Source organism: Pinus tabuliformis, chromosome 9 (assembly GCF_031772625.1).
Source record: "Pinus tabuliformis cultivar Carrire ecotype Pingquan chromosome 9, CPIR1, whole genome shotgun sequence".
NCBI classification, from domain to species: domain Eukaryota; kingdom Viridiplantae; phylum Streptophyta; class Pinopsida; order Pinales; family Pinaceae; genus Pinus; species Pinus tabuliformis.
The window spans coordinates 1,340,657,654-1,340,679,061 of record NC_142307.1 but is presented as its reverse complement, the minus strand read 5'-3'; the positions used below and the strand labels follow the sequence as shown (position 1 = coordinate 1,340,679,061).

At 37.5% G+C, this 21,408-nt stretch overlaps 1 protein-coding gene across 2 annotated transcripts in view; it reads right to left on the bottom strand.

The window, feature by feature from the left end:
* Positions 1-916: 916 nt before the first annotated feature.
* The window catches only part of LOC149153476 (polyubiquitin-like), a 68,128-nt gene continuing 47,636 nt past the window's right edge, over positions 917-21,408 (bottom strand). Inside the window, exons 1-2 of one of the 2 annotated variants that reach the window (XM_089441922.1) lie at positions 2,375-2,528; positions 917-2,035 (exon numbers count right to left, since the gene is read on the bottom strand). In XM_089441922.1, the coding sequence (XP_089298048.1) occupies positions 1,089-2,006 (918 nt within the window). In that variant the 5' untranslated portion in view covers positions 2,007-2,035; positions 2,375-2,528 and the 3' untranslated portion in view covers positions 917-1,088. Of the gene's footprint in view, positions 2,036-2,374; positions 2,529-21,408 lie in introns of those variants that run through there. The other variant, XM_089441923.1, reaches the window with a different exon arrangement.

The following is a 21,408-nucleotide window of genomic DNA, read 5'->3' as shown; positions in this document are numbered from 1 at the left end:
TATAATATATTAATATGAATATTGGATTTAATAATTATATTAACATTAATCTTTTATTATTAATATTAGAGTTAATAATATTTTTTTGCATGGTATAAATGATAATTTGGCCCATAGGCTTGGCCTTAATAAAATCTCTTTTGAGTGTTCATAAATATAAAGTGGATTATGGAGGAAAAAAAATATTATTTATTTATATTTATATTTATTTACCATGGTATTTGGCCCATGATATTTTTGAACTAGGTTGGATCTAGGAGTTATGTTGATTTCTAATTCTATTTGATATATTTTTATTTATTTACCATGCCTTTTTATTTTTTTTTATTTATTTACCATACTTTTTTATTCTTTTTTTTTACCATACTTCTTTTATAAATATGATGTTTGGTCCATGATATTAAAACAGTGTCCAACAAACTTTCCCAGCCAAAAAATAAAAATAAAATAAAAAATAATTTATTTACCATGAGTCTAGACTAATAACATATTCAAAGTCTAACATATTCAAATGGGAGAAAACAACCACTAAAACATGTAAACTGATAAAATAATAATAACTTTCTTTAGAAAAATCTTGTCTTTTCAATGTGAAAATTAAAAGGTGGCCAATAGTCTATCCCGTAGAAATTCCACGCTCTATCCCCTCACATTTGATTAAGTTAAAAAATGGTAACCATCAAAATTTTCTACGCGTATCAAATTACTAAATATATCTAGGTCGTCATCTATTATTTTCATCATTTTAACCCTTTAAAAAGAAATTAATTAGTCATGTATATTTATATAGCTGCAGAAATGACTATAAAACACTATTTTTTAGAAAATGATTTGAGTTATAAACATGATTTAAGCAATAGTTCATAACAAAGCACACTATATGATTTGAAATTAAGGCACATATCACAAACACTCATAAAAATAAACTTTAAAGCTTTATTTTATTGAAAGTCGTCTTCTTCATGATGCATGACATCTAGAGATAACATCTAAAAAACCTATATAGACGCTGCCGCGGCATTGCGGCATCTAACTGCTAGCTAAGTTAAGAATTCAATGAAATGCGCATTTAATAGATGTTGAGAATTTCAACACCCACCACGCAGACGCAAGACAAGGTGAAGTGTAGACTCCTTCTGGATGTTATAATCGGCCAGAGTTCGCCCATCCTCCAGCTGTTTACCAGCAAATATGAGCCTCTGCTGATCGGGAGGAATCCCTTCCTTGTCCTGAATTTTCGCTTTTACATTATCAATAGTATCAGAACTCTCAACCTCCAGTGTGATCGTCTTGCCTGTCAACGTCTTCACAAATATCTGCATACCACCACGGAGCCGGAGGACAAGATGCAGGGTTGACTCCTTCTGAATGTTATAGTCCGCCAGAGTCCTGCCATCTTCAAGTTGCTTCCCAGCAAAGATCAATCTCTGCTGATCCGGGGGAATCCCTTCCTTGTCCTGAATCTTGGCTTTCACATTATCAATAGTGTCGGAACTCTCAACTTCTAGTGTGATGGTCTTGCCGGTCAGGGTTTTCACAAAGATTTGCATCCCTCCTCTGAGCCTGAGGACAAGGTGAAGAGTCGACTCCTTCTGGATGTTGTAATCGGCAAGAGTGCGTCCATCCTCAAGTTGCTTTCCAGCAAAGATCAATCTCTGCTGGTCCGGTGGAATCCCCTCCTTGTCTTGGATCTTGGCCTTGACATTGTCAATTGTGTCAGAACTCTCAACTTCCAGGGTAATTGTCTTCCCGGTCAGGGTTTTGACAAAGATCTGCATCCCACCTCTAAGACGGAGGACAAGGTGAAGAGTAGATTCCTTCTGGATGTTGTAGTCGGCGAGAGTGCGTCCATCTTCCAACTGCTTACCGGCAAAGATGAGACGCTGCTGGTCTGGTGGAATTCCCTCTTTGTCCTGAATCTTGGCCTTTACATTGTCAATGGTATCAGAGCTCTCCACCTCAAGGGTTATGGTCTTACCGGTCAAGGTCTTCACAAATATCTGCATCTTTAAATGAAATCAACACAATACAAAACCTGCGTAATCACGGGACATAATTAGAAACCCTGATTAACATTTAAAGGCGTAAATAAGCCAAAAAAGCTCCCGAATTTGGCAATCAAACACTCTAGCCGAAAATATTTTTTACAGATCTACAGCAAATTAAATCATTATAGGCCAAAAACATAAGAGAAAATGAACCCTCCTGCGATACAAAGACCAGTCAACATACAGGGCATGACCTGACAACGTCTATATGCCTAAAATCTAGAAGAAAAAGGGAAAGATAACAGGTAAAGGATTCGAAACCAAGATCAAAGAAAAGAAGAATAATCGACGGCATGAAAGCCTAAAAAGATAGAGAAAATTGATACCTGAAGATAATCAAACGGAAATGATTACAGTAGTAGCGTTGAGAAAATGATCCAAAACTGAAAAACACAATGAAGAAGAAGAGGCGTGTCGCCATATTTAAATGGCAGCGAGGGGAAGATGGTGCGTTCGTAAGGGGACACGTGTAGTCGTTCCAAACCGTTCGTTCTGGAATATCTATTATTGGTGTCGGTGGGAGAAGCTGCGAGGGACGTGGGGCTGTTGAGAAAGAGGCGTTGAAGAGTGGAGCATCTTCTTTCTTGCACTTCACGTTAAGTGCCTTCTATTTCACTCAAGCTGTCAATCTCTAATTATTGATGTGAGATTACGAAATGCGTTAAAGATGAGGAATGACGATTTAAAAATAAAAGATTGTTAAATTAAAATTCATTATTTAAAGAAATTTGCACGCGGGTAGATGTCGGACTGGCCTGTTTTATAATGGTAAGTGAGTCGTATAATATATAGAATTTGAGTATTTAAAGGTTTGGAAAGTGTTGAATTTATTTTTTATTTAAAATAATAAAAAATCATAATTTTATTTAAAATTATAGTATGAAATTTTATTAATTAAAAAATATTTTAATTAATAAAATACATGGAAATAAATTTTTATACTAAAATATTATACATATATTAATCACATCGAAGGTGTGTCTTTTGAGTCAGTTAAGCTATCGATTATCTATTTTTTATTTACGATAGTTGGATTTATGAAAAGAAATATTATAAAAAGTGAGTTGTGGCTAAACACCTAAATAAATAAATAATAAAAAATTTAGAGTAAATATTTTATATTATTTAAAATAAAATATATATTATATAAAGATTATATTTCTTTCAGAAAAAAACTAATAATAATTTTTCTTTACCAACCAATCAAATAATTTTAACAAGTAAATTTGGTTATATGAAGGGTTTTATTAAAATTGTTCCTTAACACACTTACTTTTTTCTAATCTTGAAATGATTCCCATATTTTAAATATTTAATTTTTTGGAAAAATTCTCAAATAACACAACGCAGAGTAATGTCATTGTGTGGAAAGTCAATGCATGCCATCAAGAAATACAATATGGAACACTATACAATTAGAAATTGACATTGTAATACCAAGAGAGACCCCAAAGTTTTTTGGGCAAAATGTTGTGAAAAAAAATCACTGACAATTTTAAGAATAATTGTTTTCCATGATAAGCATCCATACAAAGCACTCATCACACTCGAGAAATACAATATGGAACACTATACACTTAGAAATTGACATTGCAATACCAAGAGAGACTGCAAAGTTTTTTGGCAAAATGTTGTGAAAAAAAATCACTGACAATTTTACGAATAATTGTTTTCCACCATAAGCATCCATACAAAGCACTGACAATTTTACTAATAGTTGTTTTCCACCATAAGCGTCCATACAAAACTCTCTATTTTATGTTTGCATAACTTTGATAGGCCATTACAATGACAATATAGCATTAATAAATTCTTTGAACCTTCTAAATAGGAAATTTAACATGTGCCATAAGAACAGGATAATCCTAGATGCATCTTTCCATGAACATAATGAAATAATGGGCTCTTTGGAGTTTAACTCTTGTTGTTATTTATGGAAAAAATAAATGATGCACTAATGCTAAGGCAAAAATCATTTTAGATAGAATAAAGACAAGGAAGTGTGGATAGCATTTATAAAGGGAAACCATTAAATATCCTTTCTCATTTGCAATAAAATTTCATAAACTTTCACTATTATTTTTATCTAAAGAAAATTGTAAGTATCAACTTAAATATTGTCGAATTCATGGCATAGCTCGGATAAATTGGCTGCTACTAATTACATGGAAAACTAAAGACAATTATGAATTGACTCAAATGATGATAGGGCAACAACACTCTCTACAGGGACCATTTCAGGGGAACCATCACATTGAGCCAAGTCACTGTAAACAAACCTATTCACGTCCTCACAATCACATGGTTGTTTTAGCTGATTTCCAATAGTTACATGATTAGCATGGCTTTTAGACTTCTGCTATGGTGTTGATATTGCATTAGCAATATTATTTGTTGGGCCTACATAGCCATGGTTAAAATGTGCAGTGGCATATTTTTGGGGTACCGCACTCCCAACTTTAAATTTGGGACAACTGCTGCAACTTCATACACAATTCACATATTTTGGTGATAATTCATTCAGGATGTTGTATGCATAACCATAAGACAAACTTACTACTTCAAAAACAATGATGAAAGACAAATCTTCCCAAATCTTCCATACCTTCGGTGTATCTTTGCATCTTTAAGGGCAATTGTTAGAAATATTTATATTAAAAAATACATCCAACTACATCTAAATCTTTTTAATTTATAATGTGTTTCTACACAATTTAATTATTTATGGTTACATAAACTCATTAATGATTAAAATAAAAGTTATAGTGATCGATGTATACCTTTCATTCTATATGTCATAGTCACAATGGAAGTATAGATACCTAATAAGCATATAGATTTGTTTGAATAATAAGTTTCCTCCCTTAAAAGGAATCCTTAACATAAGCAATACCCTTTATTACACAACTCTAATAAGTATATAGATTTTTTTGAATAATAGGTTTCCTCCCCTAAAAGGAATCCTTAACATAAGCAATACCCTTTACTACATAAAACTTCTATTTGCATTGAAACTTAACTTTCTTGGGACTTAGCTAAGTGGAGGGAGAGATCATTGAAAATTATATCTTCTAATTATTATATCTTTTACAAAAATATTAATCTAACTTTTTAATATTAATATGTAACTTAATTTTCTTTAGATGGGTGACATGTGGATGAAAGGGGCATGGGATGCCACCGCCCCACCTAGGAAATGGATAAAGGTACGTGAAATCTCACTGTCGATGAGAGTAAATAACGCACAAGACACATTAAACATGCATTTGACAAAGCATATGAATCAACGTTGGGAGGTGATGATCGAGTTGGCTAAGGAGCTCAAGTGTGTGGAGATTGTGCTGGTTGAGGTCTTAAACATGGTGATGTACTCTCGGGGATTTGCAGAGAGTGAAGAAGGGGGAGTAGAGCGCCATATTCATCCAAAAGGGGGTTAGTATGGGGAGGTTCCCATCTTTGCATGGCTACAAACAACTGGTGAAGTGTTAAACCCAAACAGTGAAAGAATTGTTGTAGTCCAGCTAAAAGCACGCATGGTGGTAAGTAAAAGGGAATTGTGAGTTTCACGAGACGGTCGAGAATGAATATTAATAATAAAAAAGCACTCTGCATTCCTTTTCAAGGCTATAGCCAACCTCAAACACTAGAGGACTCAATGGACACATAATAAATTAAGAAGGTGTTTTGATTTCCCACAGTCCAATTAGGAAATATATAAGTATTCTCAATATAACATTGGGCGGGGCAATCTATGTCAGCACCACTTATGGCATCTGATATCTCCCTCTCCCCCTAACTCACTTTTATGTTGGATTTGGAATTGTTATGTGGCTAAAGAATCGTGGTTTCAATGATAGCTTCTATTTCTTTATATATATATATATATATATATATATATATATATATATATATATATATATATATATATATATATATATATAATTGTTTCCTTTTCAATTCCTAGTGGATATTTTTTATCTGTTACTTTACTTCTGGGATTATATGGTGGTTGTGGGAATATCTCTCCTATAGTTTGGTCTGGCGTTGGGATTCTTGTTGGGGATGGGAAGTTTCAATTGTTAATTTTGGTGAGTTTCCCTATCCTCAATCAAAGTCTCTGTTTTTGTTATGTCTATACGGGTTTGTGATATGGTTTTGTTAGCTTTTTGGTGGGTTTGTTGAACCTGGGTTTGGTGGGAAGTTTGTGTTGTCATTTGGGATGTGGCAACCCAAGAGGAAAATCAAAGTGGTTTTTTTATCTCTCAGAAGCTACTTTGGATATTTAACAGGCGCCAATTTGAGGTCCCTTGTAAATCAATGTGCAGGTGCAGGGAGACTTTGAGGAGAAAGCAAGGAATTGGGGGGACAAATCCCTTGTGTCAAAAAGTTGACCATCTCATTTGGGTTGCTCCCTTGTGCAACTAGTGTTGGTTCATGGTACCACATTGAGTGGGGAGTGGTAAGCAGTTCTGCAACAAATTGCATTGGGTGAAGGTGTGGTTCACTATCAGAAAAATTGCAGATTGAATAGTAATGCCACAACAAAAGGCTAGAGTTAGATGATGGGCTACCTATTATTAGGAGAAAACCCAACGAGGAAATACTTAGATGCACCACCATATAGAAGGGTTTGCTTTGTGATATCGAGAACTAATACCAAACCGTATTTAGGCTAAAATCACCTATGTGAAAGGAGAGGCCTAATCCCATAGAACCTCCCTCTCAAACAAAGAGGTGTTGATGGAATGGACATACTGGATACTGGACACAGGGCATACGAGGAGCCTATTTAATCAGTACATGAAGATGGTGGATTTGTACTAGAAAATGAAGTTTATGTTAGGGAGCTTGATCCTAGATCGCCAAAAATCATGTATGCACATTCTACAATCATTGGAGCATCTGCATAAACACCTTCACATCTGGTTCAAAGGATGGGGTGAGTTGAGCACCACCTAGGCATTCCCTTGGTAGTAGAGAGACCCCTAGACAGCCCAACATAACCCATCTCGGTGCTAGGCTCAGACTCAGACCCTATGGCTTCATAGTGTTCTGAATATGTTGGTTGTTTTTCTTTTTTTTGTTCCTTATGTCTATGGCTGGTTAGGCTTGTGTGAGAACCTTAGCTTGAATAATTTTGTAACAATGGGTTCCCACCTATCTATGTCCTCTTTAAGGAGAATCTTTTTTTTGTTTATGGTTAGGTCTCCCATGTGAAAGACTGGTCGGGAATATAATCCTTGTTGTATACCCAAATTTTTCCATATAATAAAATTTCTATCCGAAAAAAATATCTAACTTAATTTTAAAGAATAATAAAGGCATTGATGTAAAACAAAAGATAAAATTTTTAAAAAATCAAGTAGAATAAGTATTTGATATAATGTTTATTGAGAAATGAAATTCAATTAAAACCATAAACTTTTACTTAAGTAAATGAAAGGAAAAAAAAATCAACATAACATGAAGCCATATCAACATGGAAGACACTTTAGATCTTAGAATTTGGGCAATGTCTTTGTAAGTGGTATTATCTAAATTTTATGAGTCATTGTATATAGATTTAATTATCATAATTATAATTATATCGTTACAAACTTTCAAATAATATAGTACATATATAATTTTGATTAACATGAGTAAGACAAATGCATACCCCAAAGCTAACGTATTAATGTGAATTTATGCACATAAATAGTGGTTGATGTGAAACAATAGTTAACTACTATTATATTAATTGATATTTAAGTTGACATTGTTAATTTTTCATAGGGCTATATTGTTCTTTGCTTTGTTAATTGCATTTCTTCATTAACACATCAAGTTCACCCCATAATATCATAACATTCTTCATATTTACATCATTATTCAGCAACATATGCAACTATATAGAAAGAACAATATCATGATCATCAATGCAACGGAACATAAAGGAAAAATAGAAGAAAAACATTCACACATAGAGACACCGGGATTGGTCGAAGACCAAGGCAAAACCCACTTGTAACAACCCCTGGTTAGAAGTTCATGTAATAAAAGTTAATAAAGACAAAATAAGACCACAGTTAAGGGACACATATTCCAAGTTGAATGTTGGGCATGACATCCTGGTGTGGGTGTTCATTTCAGTTTATTATGGCTAAGGAAATTGGCAAAGGCAATGGAAAAGGCTTTGGTAAGGCAAAAATGTATTTTGGCACATTTATTTATGAAAACAAAAGAAAATAGAAGAAAATGAAGGGGAAATGTCACATGTTGCATGTGAGGAGGAAATTGAAGGAAAATAATGGAAAAAGAAGAAAATAGAGGCCTCATTGATAAAAAGACTTCTAAGGATTAGTTGGCAATATTTTGACAAGTTTTGGTGGATCTCTCTCTCTCTCTCTCTTGGACACTTTGAGTTTTCTTGGAGCACTCTAGCTTTGGAGCAAGGAAGGGAAAAGTAAGCAAAGGAAAGGAAGGAAAGAAAGGATCAAGCAAGGAAGAGCAGGATCAAACAACTTTAGCAGGAATACTTTCAGGTAACATATTGCATGTGTGATTTCCTAGCTAGTTATGGCATGCATGGCTTTGCATGTTGGTGTATGGTTCTTTTGCTGTCAGTGGCATGGTTTTGTCGGGTTATGACAATGGTTTTCAGCCTAGCCTTGCCATTTTCTGGATAGCCATGGTGTGATGGGATTGTTTTCTTGATTTTGAGCTTTGGAATTGCTGGATGGTTTCAGAATCCGGGGTGGAGGTGGTCTCAGGAAAATCCCAAAGTCTTAAGAATTCCTTGACCAATTTTGGCAGGATGCACGGTAAAGCCTGAGGGTAGAGTCTCAGTTTAGGGCCTAGTGATCTGGTGTGGATTGCGGTAAATCCCAAGAGTGAAGGAGGCATAAAATTCCTCAAGGATAATGATAGAGTTCAGAGGCATTCATAGCTTGGTTTGGTTTTGTGGTCTCAGTGCCGGTTTTGGTGAGATCACGGTTTAGTGAGGGTGGAGGTGGTTTAACCTCTGGATTCCGTTAGTTGTTTTTGGAATGGTTTATCCATGAGATCCCACATTCTGCTTGGAATATGTCATAGGGGTGACTGACCGAAAGAAAGATTTGGTTCAACCATGTCTACGGTCAGGTGGTACGTGGAAGTTCCGATCATGGTCTACTTTGCCTATGGTTAATAAAAGCTAAGTTCTCTTTCTTTGTACCTATTAATATGTGGCTTTAATGGTTGTTATCTCATTGTTATTTTCATGGCATAATGTTGGTTATATGACTGGTTATTGTCATGGTTATTTCATGTAATTACTTGTAACTGAAAGGATATTGGATGCAAGACATAATTGATGTCGAAACAGTTAAGGGGAGAGGGTGGTGATCCTTCTTTTCAAGTCTCATATGAGTTATCAGTCATTTATGCTCCCTCTTGTATTCATTTCCTATAGATTGCATTGTTGCCAAGTGTTTGACAAAATGTCAATCCTAGTTGAGGATGGCTAGGCCTAGTCCTGGAGTTAGTTTTTGATTTGTAAGTCTTGTTATTATGTAAATCATGGATTCTTAAAGTGTCACTGAATTATGGGTAGTGACCTGGGATCTGGGCTTGAAAAAGTGGCTCAATCCCGGGGACGTTGGCATAACACTGAGCAGAATAGTCCCTAGATGTTGGCACACCATGCTATGGGAGTGTCTAGAGCCCTATGAACGTGGGCATGCCTATATCATGGGAGAGTCCGAGGGTTAATTAGACTAAAAAATTAGTATGACCCAGGGGTTGGTCACCTGAGAGGTTGGGATGGTTCCTGCGACTCCTATGGCTGGTGTGGAAGGCTTGTATGGTGTGTTTTCGTCAGTTCCACTTCCTTAAGGTGACTTAGGAGGTCGAATCATATCATAGTAAATTCTCATCGCATGTTTACCCCGATTGGTCGGTTACTTGGGTTGGTGTGGGAGGAGGGTGTTACATAGTGGTATCAGAGCAGGTTGCGCTCTCTTTGGGTCATATCTGATACCACATCGTGGTATCAGAGCGGGTTGCACTCTCTTTAGGTCATATCTGATACCACATGGTGGTAATAGAGCCGGTTTCATTCTCTTTGGGTGATGTCTGGTTTCTGTTATTTTTGGGTGATATATGATACCAAAGATTGGTATCGGAGCATGGTTCACCCCTCAGTCTAGATAGGTGGTGTGTGTTGGCAATGCATTCATGTCAGTTTCATATGTGATGTGTTCTTTATCTTTGTGTACCATTTTCTTGTTGCATTTGCATGGTGTTGATCATGGTTGTAGTGATGTCACCATGTGAAGGCTAATCACGTTGTTATGGGCTGTGTCGTCATGAGTGTATGGTTGTATATGCATGCATTGCCATGGTTATGGTTATGCATGTATGGTAGGTCAGGCATGAATTGTGAGGTTGTTGTATGCAATTATGTCATCATCGTGATATTGGTATTGGTATGTTGCTAATGTGTTGGTTGAGATAGAGCAGGAGATGCAGATCATCAGAATGAGGTTGTGAAATTAGACCTTGGAGTAAGAGCAGATTGTCATACATGTGTTGTATGTTTGGCATGCAGGTATGTTAGTTGATGGATTGTTATATACATTAGGGATATATACATATTTGTCATTTATTGTTATTATGGTTACATGTATGATAAATGCTAGTTGATTAGTGTAGTCATATGCACATGTGTCAGATAGTCATGAATGATAGTAACTTGCGGTTGTATGCACGGTTATTGTTGTTTTATGTTAGATAACATGATGATTCTGTTATATGTTAATGTGTTGTTGTTATATGATAGTTAGCTTGATGATTAGGTTATATGTTGTTGGTGAGCATGATATATAACTTTTTGTTTTTATATTCTAGTTGATGAGCCCTCGTATTGCAACATGAATGCTGCAACTCCCAAGGCTACCAACTTAAATTATCAACCCGGGGTTCGTACAAACTTAAGAGGTGTCGACACTATATGTGCATCATACAATGTGTCATTCTTTCATTGATATGATGTAATGGAGTGAATATCATGAAATAAAATCCTAAACTAATTGCAGAAATGTAAATGTTACCTTGAAAAGAAATTAATCCTAGGCAAGAAAAACAATTTGTAATGGAAATCTTAAGAGCATGAATTCAAATAAATAGGCCTAATATACTATGTAAAAGACATGTTCTAATTGGTGTTTATTCTTCCTCAATCATGGATTTAGATCCTATGGGTTATGATTCAAGCCTAAGAGACAAAAACCAATATTTTGGAGCAAATCTAGTCAAGTTTACATGTGTTATAGGAGGTTGCTATAGGCGAAATAGAATTGCAAGGTGCGAAATAAAATTGCTACAAGAGGAGATAATTCACTGAATTACCAAGTAAATAAAATGAAAATGGGATATAATTTTTTTTTTAACTAATTAGGATATCTTAGGTCTCCATTCTAAGTGGAATCACTCCAAAATACCCCTGTTAACACATGCTAAAAAATAACAAAAATTACTACTCTAAAAACTGGAAATTCAAGAACTAGTGTGATAGTTAACCTATTAGATGCCTAACCTAATCAAGTTCAAATGGATTGGGGTAAATTTTTTTATTAACTTGAATTTTTTTATGACCTAATCCAAGTGGAATCAACTCAAATGAAACTCATTAACACGTTCTAAAAAATAACAAAAATTACTACTATTTTGCTACAAGGGACTTCCAGAAATTCTAGATTTGTGAACTAGTAAACCAATCCAAGTAGCTCAATGATGAAAATGACTTTTCAAAGTTCTATAAGGATGAATCATGCTTTTGACTCTGTAAATAGCTTTCAAAATAACTTCAATCATTTAACCTAATCTTACAACAAAAGAAGCATCAATACTGAATGCAGAAATATGAAAAACAAGAATAAGAGATGCATGCGAATAAGAAGTTAAAAGAAGAAAATAAAATTATAAAAAAGGGCTTTGAGGCTCTTGGGATGGCCAATCCTAAGGATACTCAGATTCCTATGGAGGAGACCAAACTTTAAAAGCTAAAAATGGCAGCAAAATTCATTATTTGAATCAATCCAAGTACATCCCTGCTAGAAATGAAAGTGGAGCTGCAAAAATACAAGTTTTCTCCACAATAAGACTAAGAAATACATGCCTCTAGAGGAAAATTCAAATTTGTACTTATTTAAAATGATGAGGAAGCATTCTCCTTGAAAGGAGGACACTTTCCCCTCCAAAATCTTTTAAATAGTGGATCTGGTTCCCAACACTAGGAATCTGCATTAAATGACAGGGAACACATTCCCAAATTTTCTCAATCATTGGAGCTCCAAAATTTGTCCAATAATTTCATCATATATTGTTCATTTATTCTCCAATATTGATCCTCCTGTAGCAAGGAGCAAGTCCCTAGATTATCTCCTCCTCCAAATATTCATAATCTGTCCAATATTCTCACAATATTCTACAAAAATAAATAATGTTAGGCACATTGTTGTCTAAGTAAATCCTCTCCGCGGACAAAGACGATCCCTCTAGCCCAATGAGTGGGACTAGCAACGTATGTGACAATCAACTAGACACTTTCCTAAGTTACAATCAAAATAAGAGAAGAGGAAGATGGCCTACCTCATTCTAATGCTATAATTTCCTCCTTTGTTAAAGACTTTGAATCGCTTGTGCCACGGGCTCGGTCCTACTGCTCACAGCGTTTGAATGCCTACACAAGATATCAAGGCACAACAAAGAATACAAGTACAAATAGCATAATTGAAAGTAACCTACTTAAGAGATCAAGGAGCATTAAGATAAATGATGCATTAACATACACATTTATGGAAAATTAACCAGTAGTTGTATATATTAATAGAATAAAGGAGGAAGCATATAACCAAGCCTTGATGTCAATAAACTCTCCTTGAGTGAATTCCCAAGTCCAAGCTCAATCTCTCCAAGCACTCCTTCTCCAAGCCAAATGAGTAGCATGTAGGTACAATCTCAGCATAAGGGTGCAAATAACCAAATACCAACCATTTGGGAATGGGAGAGGATGAATATATAGGTATGGAAAGGGAGTTAGGATCTCTCCAAAAATAGGAGAATGCCCTCATCTCAAGGATTTAGCTCATAGGGATAAGACCAAAGGGCCAAGTTGAGAGAAATCGATCTCGTCCACGTTGAACAACCTCCAGCTCTTCGTTCTGGAAGCCTTTAGATCACAAAGCTTCTTGTCTTCTTCGGGAAAATTGCCTTTTAAGGATCATTGTCGGTATCCAAGCCAATAACGCGTTGGCATCGTGGGGCTAGTATAGTGAAACTAACAACCACCACTTTTTTCAATGTCAGGGGAGCCATGATCCTCAAATTAGGTTTTTAGAGCCCTTTTCTTCAGGAGAAGCTTAAGGCATTTCTCCATCAGTGCTTTAGGGAGGATCTGAGCTGCATATCTAGATGAGTACACTGCATGATGGTCATGTTTTGGGCACTTCGGGGTATGTCACAGGGAAGTGCAGGAGGTGTGATAAAATACTGTGTAACAGATGCCCCCTAAAGCATGAAGGTAGAACAGGGAGTGATGGCTGAGATGCTTTACGAGCTTTTGCAAGGACGAGGACAAACACTGTCAGGAGACCTGTAAATCAAGGACGCATATACATATACATATCTGATATCAAAACATGAATCCATGGTATGGACGTGGCCATCCAGATAGTAAGGACTATGTGAAAGGATCCATGGTATGGGTGCAACCATCCGACATAGAAGGATTATCATTAATGTAAAGTCCCACGGTATGGTCACAACCCTCTGTATAGTAGAAACTTGTGTACAATCATGAATAATACATAAGTCCATGCAACCTTAGTCATATCAGACAAGACTCGGGGTCTTGCACTCCATCCCAACTCGATCAATGTACGAATTCTAACATGCGAATAAATGTGTCGAAGTTGAACATGCTAAAAAACCACCTGATTATCGACCGATGATGTGGACCGTTAACGAGTATGATAGAAACCACTAGTAATGACAATGGCTCTCAAGGTACGACAGTAAAATCCGTGAATGTGAAAATGAAGCTGAAGTCATACACTAGTGGAATCATCCAAACGGAGGCCAATGATGAAAACTTGTCGTCGAATGTGAAGAACTTGCCATTAAGGCATGCAAGCTCTAAGGTACTGACAGGCAGTCTCTAAGTCATCTTCCTGGATAATGAGCTGAAGTCAACAGGAAGTGACTCATCGAAGGAAGGCCATGATGATTCCCACATCATCGAAACGAGATGAGGAATAAAGTGGAATGATATGAATAGGATTCAAGACTATAACAAAGGGTCAAACAATGCATAGGTAATAGAATGTAGATAGGACTTCTCTTTAACAATGACGACACGACTCCGGAGTGTGGCAGCATTTGACTCAACACAAGACCAAGGGTCATGATGACGAAATGGAAAATTCAAATGAGAGGCAAAATGGATCACCTAAACCTAGAAGGAAAAGTGACTGAGCGAGGATATCACAAACCCGTCACAAGAAACATATGAGTGTCATGTTCAAGAGCGACATGATGCCTATACAAGGGATGTTTCACTTTCATTTTCCCCACTATTTCTAGCAAGTACCCCAATTATTTTTTATCACGAGCTTGAAGGGGATAGCATATGCTCCTCATATAAGTTCATTTATCGAATGAATCCATCCTAGTAAGTTTTATGAGTCATAGGAAGGAGGAACTCGGTCTCATCATGGTGACGAGCCTTTCATCGTAAAATTTTTAATGAGCTCGACAGAAGGATAACTCGGTATCTTTTTCATATTTAGAGAGTTTGAAAAAGATACGAAACAGAAAACTCCATCATGTCCCTTTTCGCATTTGTCCCTTGAACCCGAAAAGGTAGAAAACAATATTCGAAAGAACCTCTTGAGCATGTCGACCAAGGTGTACCTTTTTCGTAAATAGTCAATCTCAACCTGAAAAAGGGGTAAACGTATACTGAGACGACGTCAATTCATTTAATTTAACGAGTTCGAAATGACAAGTACTCGGTAATCTTTTCATATTTTGATAGTCATAAAAGAGCTGAAAGATGACTCCTCCTGGAGCAACGAGTGGTATAAAAAGGATACCAACTGGTTCCGATGATAATGGAATTGCTCAAAACATGTATAGGTCAAGAGGCTGGCTAATAAGACCACTCATCGCAGATGTTCCTCAGGCAAGGGTAAAACAACCAAGTGAAAGCATATGATCAGCCAAAGAGATGGTGGCGATGGAATGGACACACCAAGGCTCATCTGGAAAAAATCAGTTGATAAAAATGGCAATCACGAGATGCAATGTGGGAATGGTTTCATTTTTACACAAGCTTGAAACATGAGAAAAAACTATGCTTGGATTTGGTTTCATTTTTACACAAACTTGAAACAAAGATAAATTATTCTTGAGATGAGTTTGCATCCGCCATCATAATGACTCAATTCGAGGTACATGGCCCCTAAGCTTCATTTCATTCACCTAAGTAGACTACTAGTTACTAATAGGTAGATTGAATGAAGGTTCACTTATGATATCAAGTGAAAGACGCGACTAGGATTTTACGAGATCTAATCAAAGACTCTAATTGGAAGGGGATTTGTGTCATTTTTTAATGAGCTTGACATACGACAAGAACCATGCTCATGGAAGCTTGATTCATTTTTTACCGATCTTGACACAAGTAAAGGAACCATGCTCATGGGGACTTGTTTCTTTTTTTAATGAGGTTGAGATAGTAAAAGAACTATCCTCATAATCCTTGTTTCATTTTTTAACGAGCTTGGCACAAGACAAGGAACTCTGCTCCAAACCCTTTATCACATACTAAAATAGGCCATGGCTTCCAAGAGGTTCTCATCAGATGGGAGAATAACACTCAGGAAGGAATACATGTCCAGGGACACAAATGAAAAATCGGGCTCCAATGCCTCCAGTACATGGTGTACTGTACATCACCTACGAGATCATCAGTAGATGTGGGCATGGAATAGGTGGCCACGTAATTAACCTATGGAGAGGGTGATACCGCTTGCATATAAGAACCATTTAGGGATGATGGTTGATGGGGAGTTGATTAAGGACCAATGAATGTAAGTTGACCAATGATCACAATGCTTCCTTCATGCAGGAAACACATCACTCTAAAGAGGGAAGAAACAAGAGCTCCCATGACGTAAACATATTCACGGCCAAGGATTAGATTAAAATCTAAAGGGCCTTGGACAACCATTGCATCTATATAGACAGTGTTCCCTCCCAAAGTAATAGGTAACTTAGGAAGGATCCCTAATGGTTTACTGGTTCCTATGTTAAAAGCTAACAGATTCTGGGTGGCGGGGAAGATCTAAGGAGAACCTAAAGCTTGCCAAGTAGTTGAGGATATGATGCTAATAGATGTGCCCTCATCTATGACTGTGCTAGGTGCGACCATATGGTAAGTTTGTACTGTAATCTGGAAAGGCACATAAGATGGAAGATGATATCTTGTTAGTCAATTCCAATCAAAAGAAGTGACCAAACTACTTGGAGGGGGTGTCATAGGAATAAGAGAGCTACCCTCTTTCTCTATGGGAATAAGAGAACTACTCTCATGCACCTTGGGAATGAGAGGATTTCCCTCTAGTTCATTCGAAATTGAAGAAACCAGAATAACCTGAGAAGTACGAGGTTCACTCTCTACCGGAAAAGTACACTTAAATGAAGGTGGAGGCAAGTCTACCTGTTTCTCAACCAATGGTTGGTCGAGAACGGACTTAGGAGACTCACTTTCAGAGAGAGAGAGGTTGACCAAAGATGACTTTTGATCAATCACTGGATCAACTAGTGAAGGATCAGCGGAAAGCTTTCGATAACCATCCAGAAGACAAGGGTGGGAAGCAGTAAGTTTTTCCAACTCTTTGGAAGCTTCATCCAAAAGAGGACAAAGGTGAATGGGATGATTACCTTCACACAACTTACAGGGAAATTTGACTTTTCCCTTTCTCCCATGGACTTTATTGTTACTAGTTGAGGGACTGTCACCAGAATGAACCCCAGAGGATGATGAAAAAGATAGATGTGAACCTATGGACCACACTTCTAAGACCTTGGGAATACTAGGACAATTTCGAAGAAGGTGGTCACCCTTACATAACATGCAAGGGAATTTTACTTTCCAGGGATGGTTGGAAGAATTTTCCACATCAGTTGCATCGATAACAATAGTTGTTTGGTTATCCCTTTTCTTATTTTTCTTCTTCTTCTTCATCCTCTTCTTCTTCTTCTTAGCTTCATAGTTACTAGAATCCAGACTTTCACGAGGTGAAGAAGTTGAGGGGTCAACTTTAGGATCAACATGATGTTGATTTTGTTCAGGTGGAGGAGAACTCGGTTGAAAAGCAATTTGGACACTCGGAATCACTGAGGTCGAAAATAACTAAACTAGCAAACCAATGGTCAATCCAGGAAGGGACAACGTTGCCATATAGGGAGCACCAACATTTCCAAAAGAAGGAATAGGACTAGGATTCCCGTCAGGGGGGTTTCCTTGGTTGGTAGACTCGGGAAATGTTACTATTGGTATTAAACTAAGATCTACTAAAGAGTATTCCTACAGAAAGGATGTTTTTCCACGGTCAATTAATTGATTTTATAACTTTAACAAAAATAAATAAAAAAGGGGTAGTCTAGGCAAAAGGGTTTACCAAGTATTCGTGAACCGCTATATACACCTTAGCTAAAATTGAGGACTGAACATATGGCGGCCAATCTCCCCGAATGATGTGTTTGGTGTATCATGTTTACAAGGTGGCATACTCGATTACCTGTGGCTAAAAGATAGCAACCTAATGGGGTCTCCCAATATATACTCGACGTACGAGGAGAACAAGTCCGTGTTAGCTTTGTCTAATGCAGAACCGTTCGATGAGAGCATCCATATATACTTATCATACTAAAGTGCCTCTGATGTACCCGAAAGTACTAGAGAACCTTCTATATACTTCCATATTGGGACGAGATTTCACCCCCGAAACTGCACGATGGTCATGTTTCGAGCACTTCGGGGTATGTCACAGGGAAGTGCGAGAGGTGGGACAAAACACTGTGTAACACACACATATGCAATTATCTCTAAACCTTCCTAATGAACATATTAAAGCTAAAAATATGTAATCTAATGCAAAAAAGATAGGTTTAATGTGTTGAAGGATGGCCAGATGGGCCTTAATTAATGTCTAATTTGGAGGCCCATCATACCCTCTGCTGAAAGTGTTGCTCATCCTCTTAGCAAATTAATGACCTAATGGTGCCTCATTCATGGCCTTGGTGGCCTCCTTAACATCCTAAGCTACCTCAGAAGAATTTTTGGTGCATCTTCTCTTACTCTATCCTCTTCTGCTTCTTCTCTAGATCCATCTTTGTCTCCAAATTCTAATTAGGCTTTTGCTTGTGTCTTAAGAAAAGTATCCATGTTAATGTCCACAATGTTTGTCCATGACATGATTTTTCGAACATTATCCAAAACATATGTGATAATTAGCATCCTTGATGAGTCTGTGGACTCTCTTCAATTGAAACTACTCCCCTCATGATTTGCCACTGTGATTTTCCAAGGTTTGGCAAACCAATACTCCCAATCTGCTATAGGGGTAAAATAACAATTTTATCCATACTGGTTAGAGGAAGGAAAACTTCAGACTCAACTAAAAAACAATTCCATTTCCTTTCTTACCTTGCTTAACTCAAAAGAAACATTCTTAGACAATTTTTTTTATTCTCGAACTGTTATCAGAATTTTGGTTAGAGGAATGAGAGGTTTTGCAGGTTTCTTGTCCACAGATGTTAGAGAAAAATGTGTACTTACCATTCTATTACATGTACCTCTTCAAATCCAGGGTAAATTTGTTCAAAATCAGGCTTTTTGCATCACACTGTCTTCTCCTTTAGCAACCTCTTTTCTCCTGTAGAAGTTATGCTCGATCCTATAGCACCTGCAAATCAAATATGCATCTCTTTTGTAGCACCCTAGTGTAGGAATTTACAGGGTAAGTTCCTCAGAAAGAATACCAAAAGGACACCGCTCACAACCAGATCACAGATCAATACACGAGTATTTTTGACATGGTTAAAACCCTCAAAGAGGGAAACAGTCCACGGCCTGTCCCAACGTGGGTACTACAGGCAATTTATTAATCAAAGAATGAAAATTTACATAAGCTTCTCTCATGCACGGATTACCCGAACAATGACCCTCCATGCGCTTTAAATAGAACTCATGGACCAATCGGGTGTCAAGCCACGGATCAAGTGTCGGTAATACCGAGGAGAGAATGAACCGTCGGATCACTACATATCGTGACCGTCGGATTGTAAGTTACAAAATGTACAACGGTAAAGAAACACACTTTACCTAACTCTATACCTAACTCTACACTAGACCAAGTTGAACTTAACTATATCCTATGTGTCGAAATATCCTAACATCCTCCCTTAAGAACAACTTGGGATAGGATTGAAGGATTTACAAATATGACACAATAGGAGAAGGAAGGAGGCATTAGAGCCTATCCCCCCTTAGTGACAACTTCCTGAACTCCAAGCATATATCGAAGTTTAGTGAACTTCGCCTCTGTGAGAGCCTTTGTGAAGATGTCTGCAACCTGATCATCTGTTGAACAATATTGCACTTCAAGAACATGGTCATGAATGAGCTTTCTGATGAAGTGCATGTGTAGTTCAATGTGTTTGCTGCGCTGATGCTGGACTGGATCTTTGCATAGCTGAATGGCACTTTGATTATCACACCAAAGTGTGGTTGGATGTTGCTGCTCAAAGCCAAACTCTGATAGGATCTGACGAAGCCACAAGGCTTCCTTACTAGCTTCCACGGCACCACGATACTCTGCTTCTGCTGACGAAAGAGAAATGGCAGCCTGTTTCTTACAAGCCCATGTAATAGGTCCTGAACCAAGAGTGAAGACATAACCGGCAGTAGACTTCCGATCATCAGGGTCACCAGCCCAATCAGAATCAGTGAAACCAACTAACAGAGGAGCTGCTTTGGCACTGTAATGAATCCCAAACTGTATTGTACCTCGAACATAACGAAGTATTCTTTTAGCTGCTTTCCAATGACTTTCACGGGGGTTTTGCATAAAACGAGCAACAAGGCCAACAGCAAAGGAAAGATCAGGACGAGTATGGGTTAAATACAAGAGTTTTCCTACAAGTTGACGGTATAAGGTAGCATCAACTTCAGGAGAAGTACAAGAGACTGAAAGTTTGACTCCAGACTGAAAGGGAGAAGGGGCTGGCTTACAGTCTTCCATGTGAAAATGACGAAGAATATCACAAGCATACTTGGACTGGGAAAGGAAAATACCCTCCTTGGATTGCAAGACTTGAAGACCGAGAAAATAGTGTAAGTCTCCTAAGTCTGTCATTTCAAATTTCTTTTTAAGGCTGGACTTCACATGGTTTATAAGGTTGGGATCACTACCAGTAAGAATAAGATCATCAACATAAAGAACAAGGATGATAAGAGAGTTGCCCACTTTCTTGTTGTAGACAGTATTGTCATAATGACACCTAGAAAAGCCAGATTCTAAAAGAAAGCTATCCATTTTGGCATACCAAGCCCGAGGAGCTTGCTTGAGGCCATAAAGGGATTTCTTAAGTCGACAAACAAGGCTGGAGTCTGTTTGTATGAAGCCAATGGGTTGTTCCATATAGATTTCTTCCTGCAATTCCCCATGCAAGAAGGCAGATTTAACATCCATCTGATGGACTTCCCATTTTAAAGAGGCAGCAAGGGAAAGAACAAGGCGGATAGAGTTCATTTTGGCAACAGGGGAGAAGGTTTCAGTGTAGTCAATGCCTTCAACCTGTGAAAAGCCCTTAGCAACGAGACGAGCTTTATGTTTATCAACTTTCCCATCGGGTCCATACTTGGTTCTGTAAACCCATTTACATCTAACAAGTTTGCGTCCCTTTGGTAGAGGAACAAGATCCCATGTATCATTTGTCATCAATGAATGATATTCTTCATTCATAGCTGCTTCCCAATGTGGATGGCCTGAAGCTTCTGCAAAAGTGTCAGGATCATGATTTACTGGAGCTTGAGCCAGTAAAGAAGAGGCTCTTTCAAACTGAGAACGTGTACGTCGCTGATCTGTAGGATCACCGGCAAGATCACCTGCTGCATCCCGAGTAGCACGGACCCATCTTGGAAGTTGAGGATCCTGAGAAGGTGGGGGAGGATTATCATCCTCGCTTTCATCATCTGAAGAAGAAATGTTTTCAAAAGTAGAAGAGATAGGAAGAGGTGGCACATCCGCCGGACTAGGCTCGCAGGCCGATT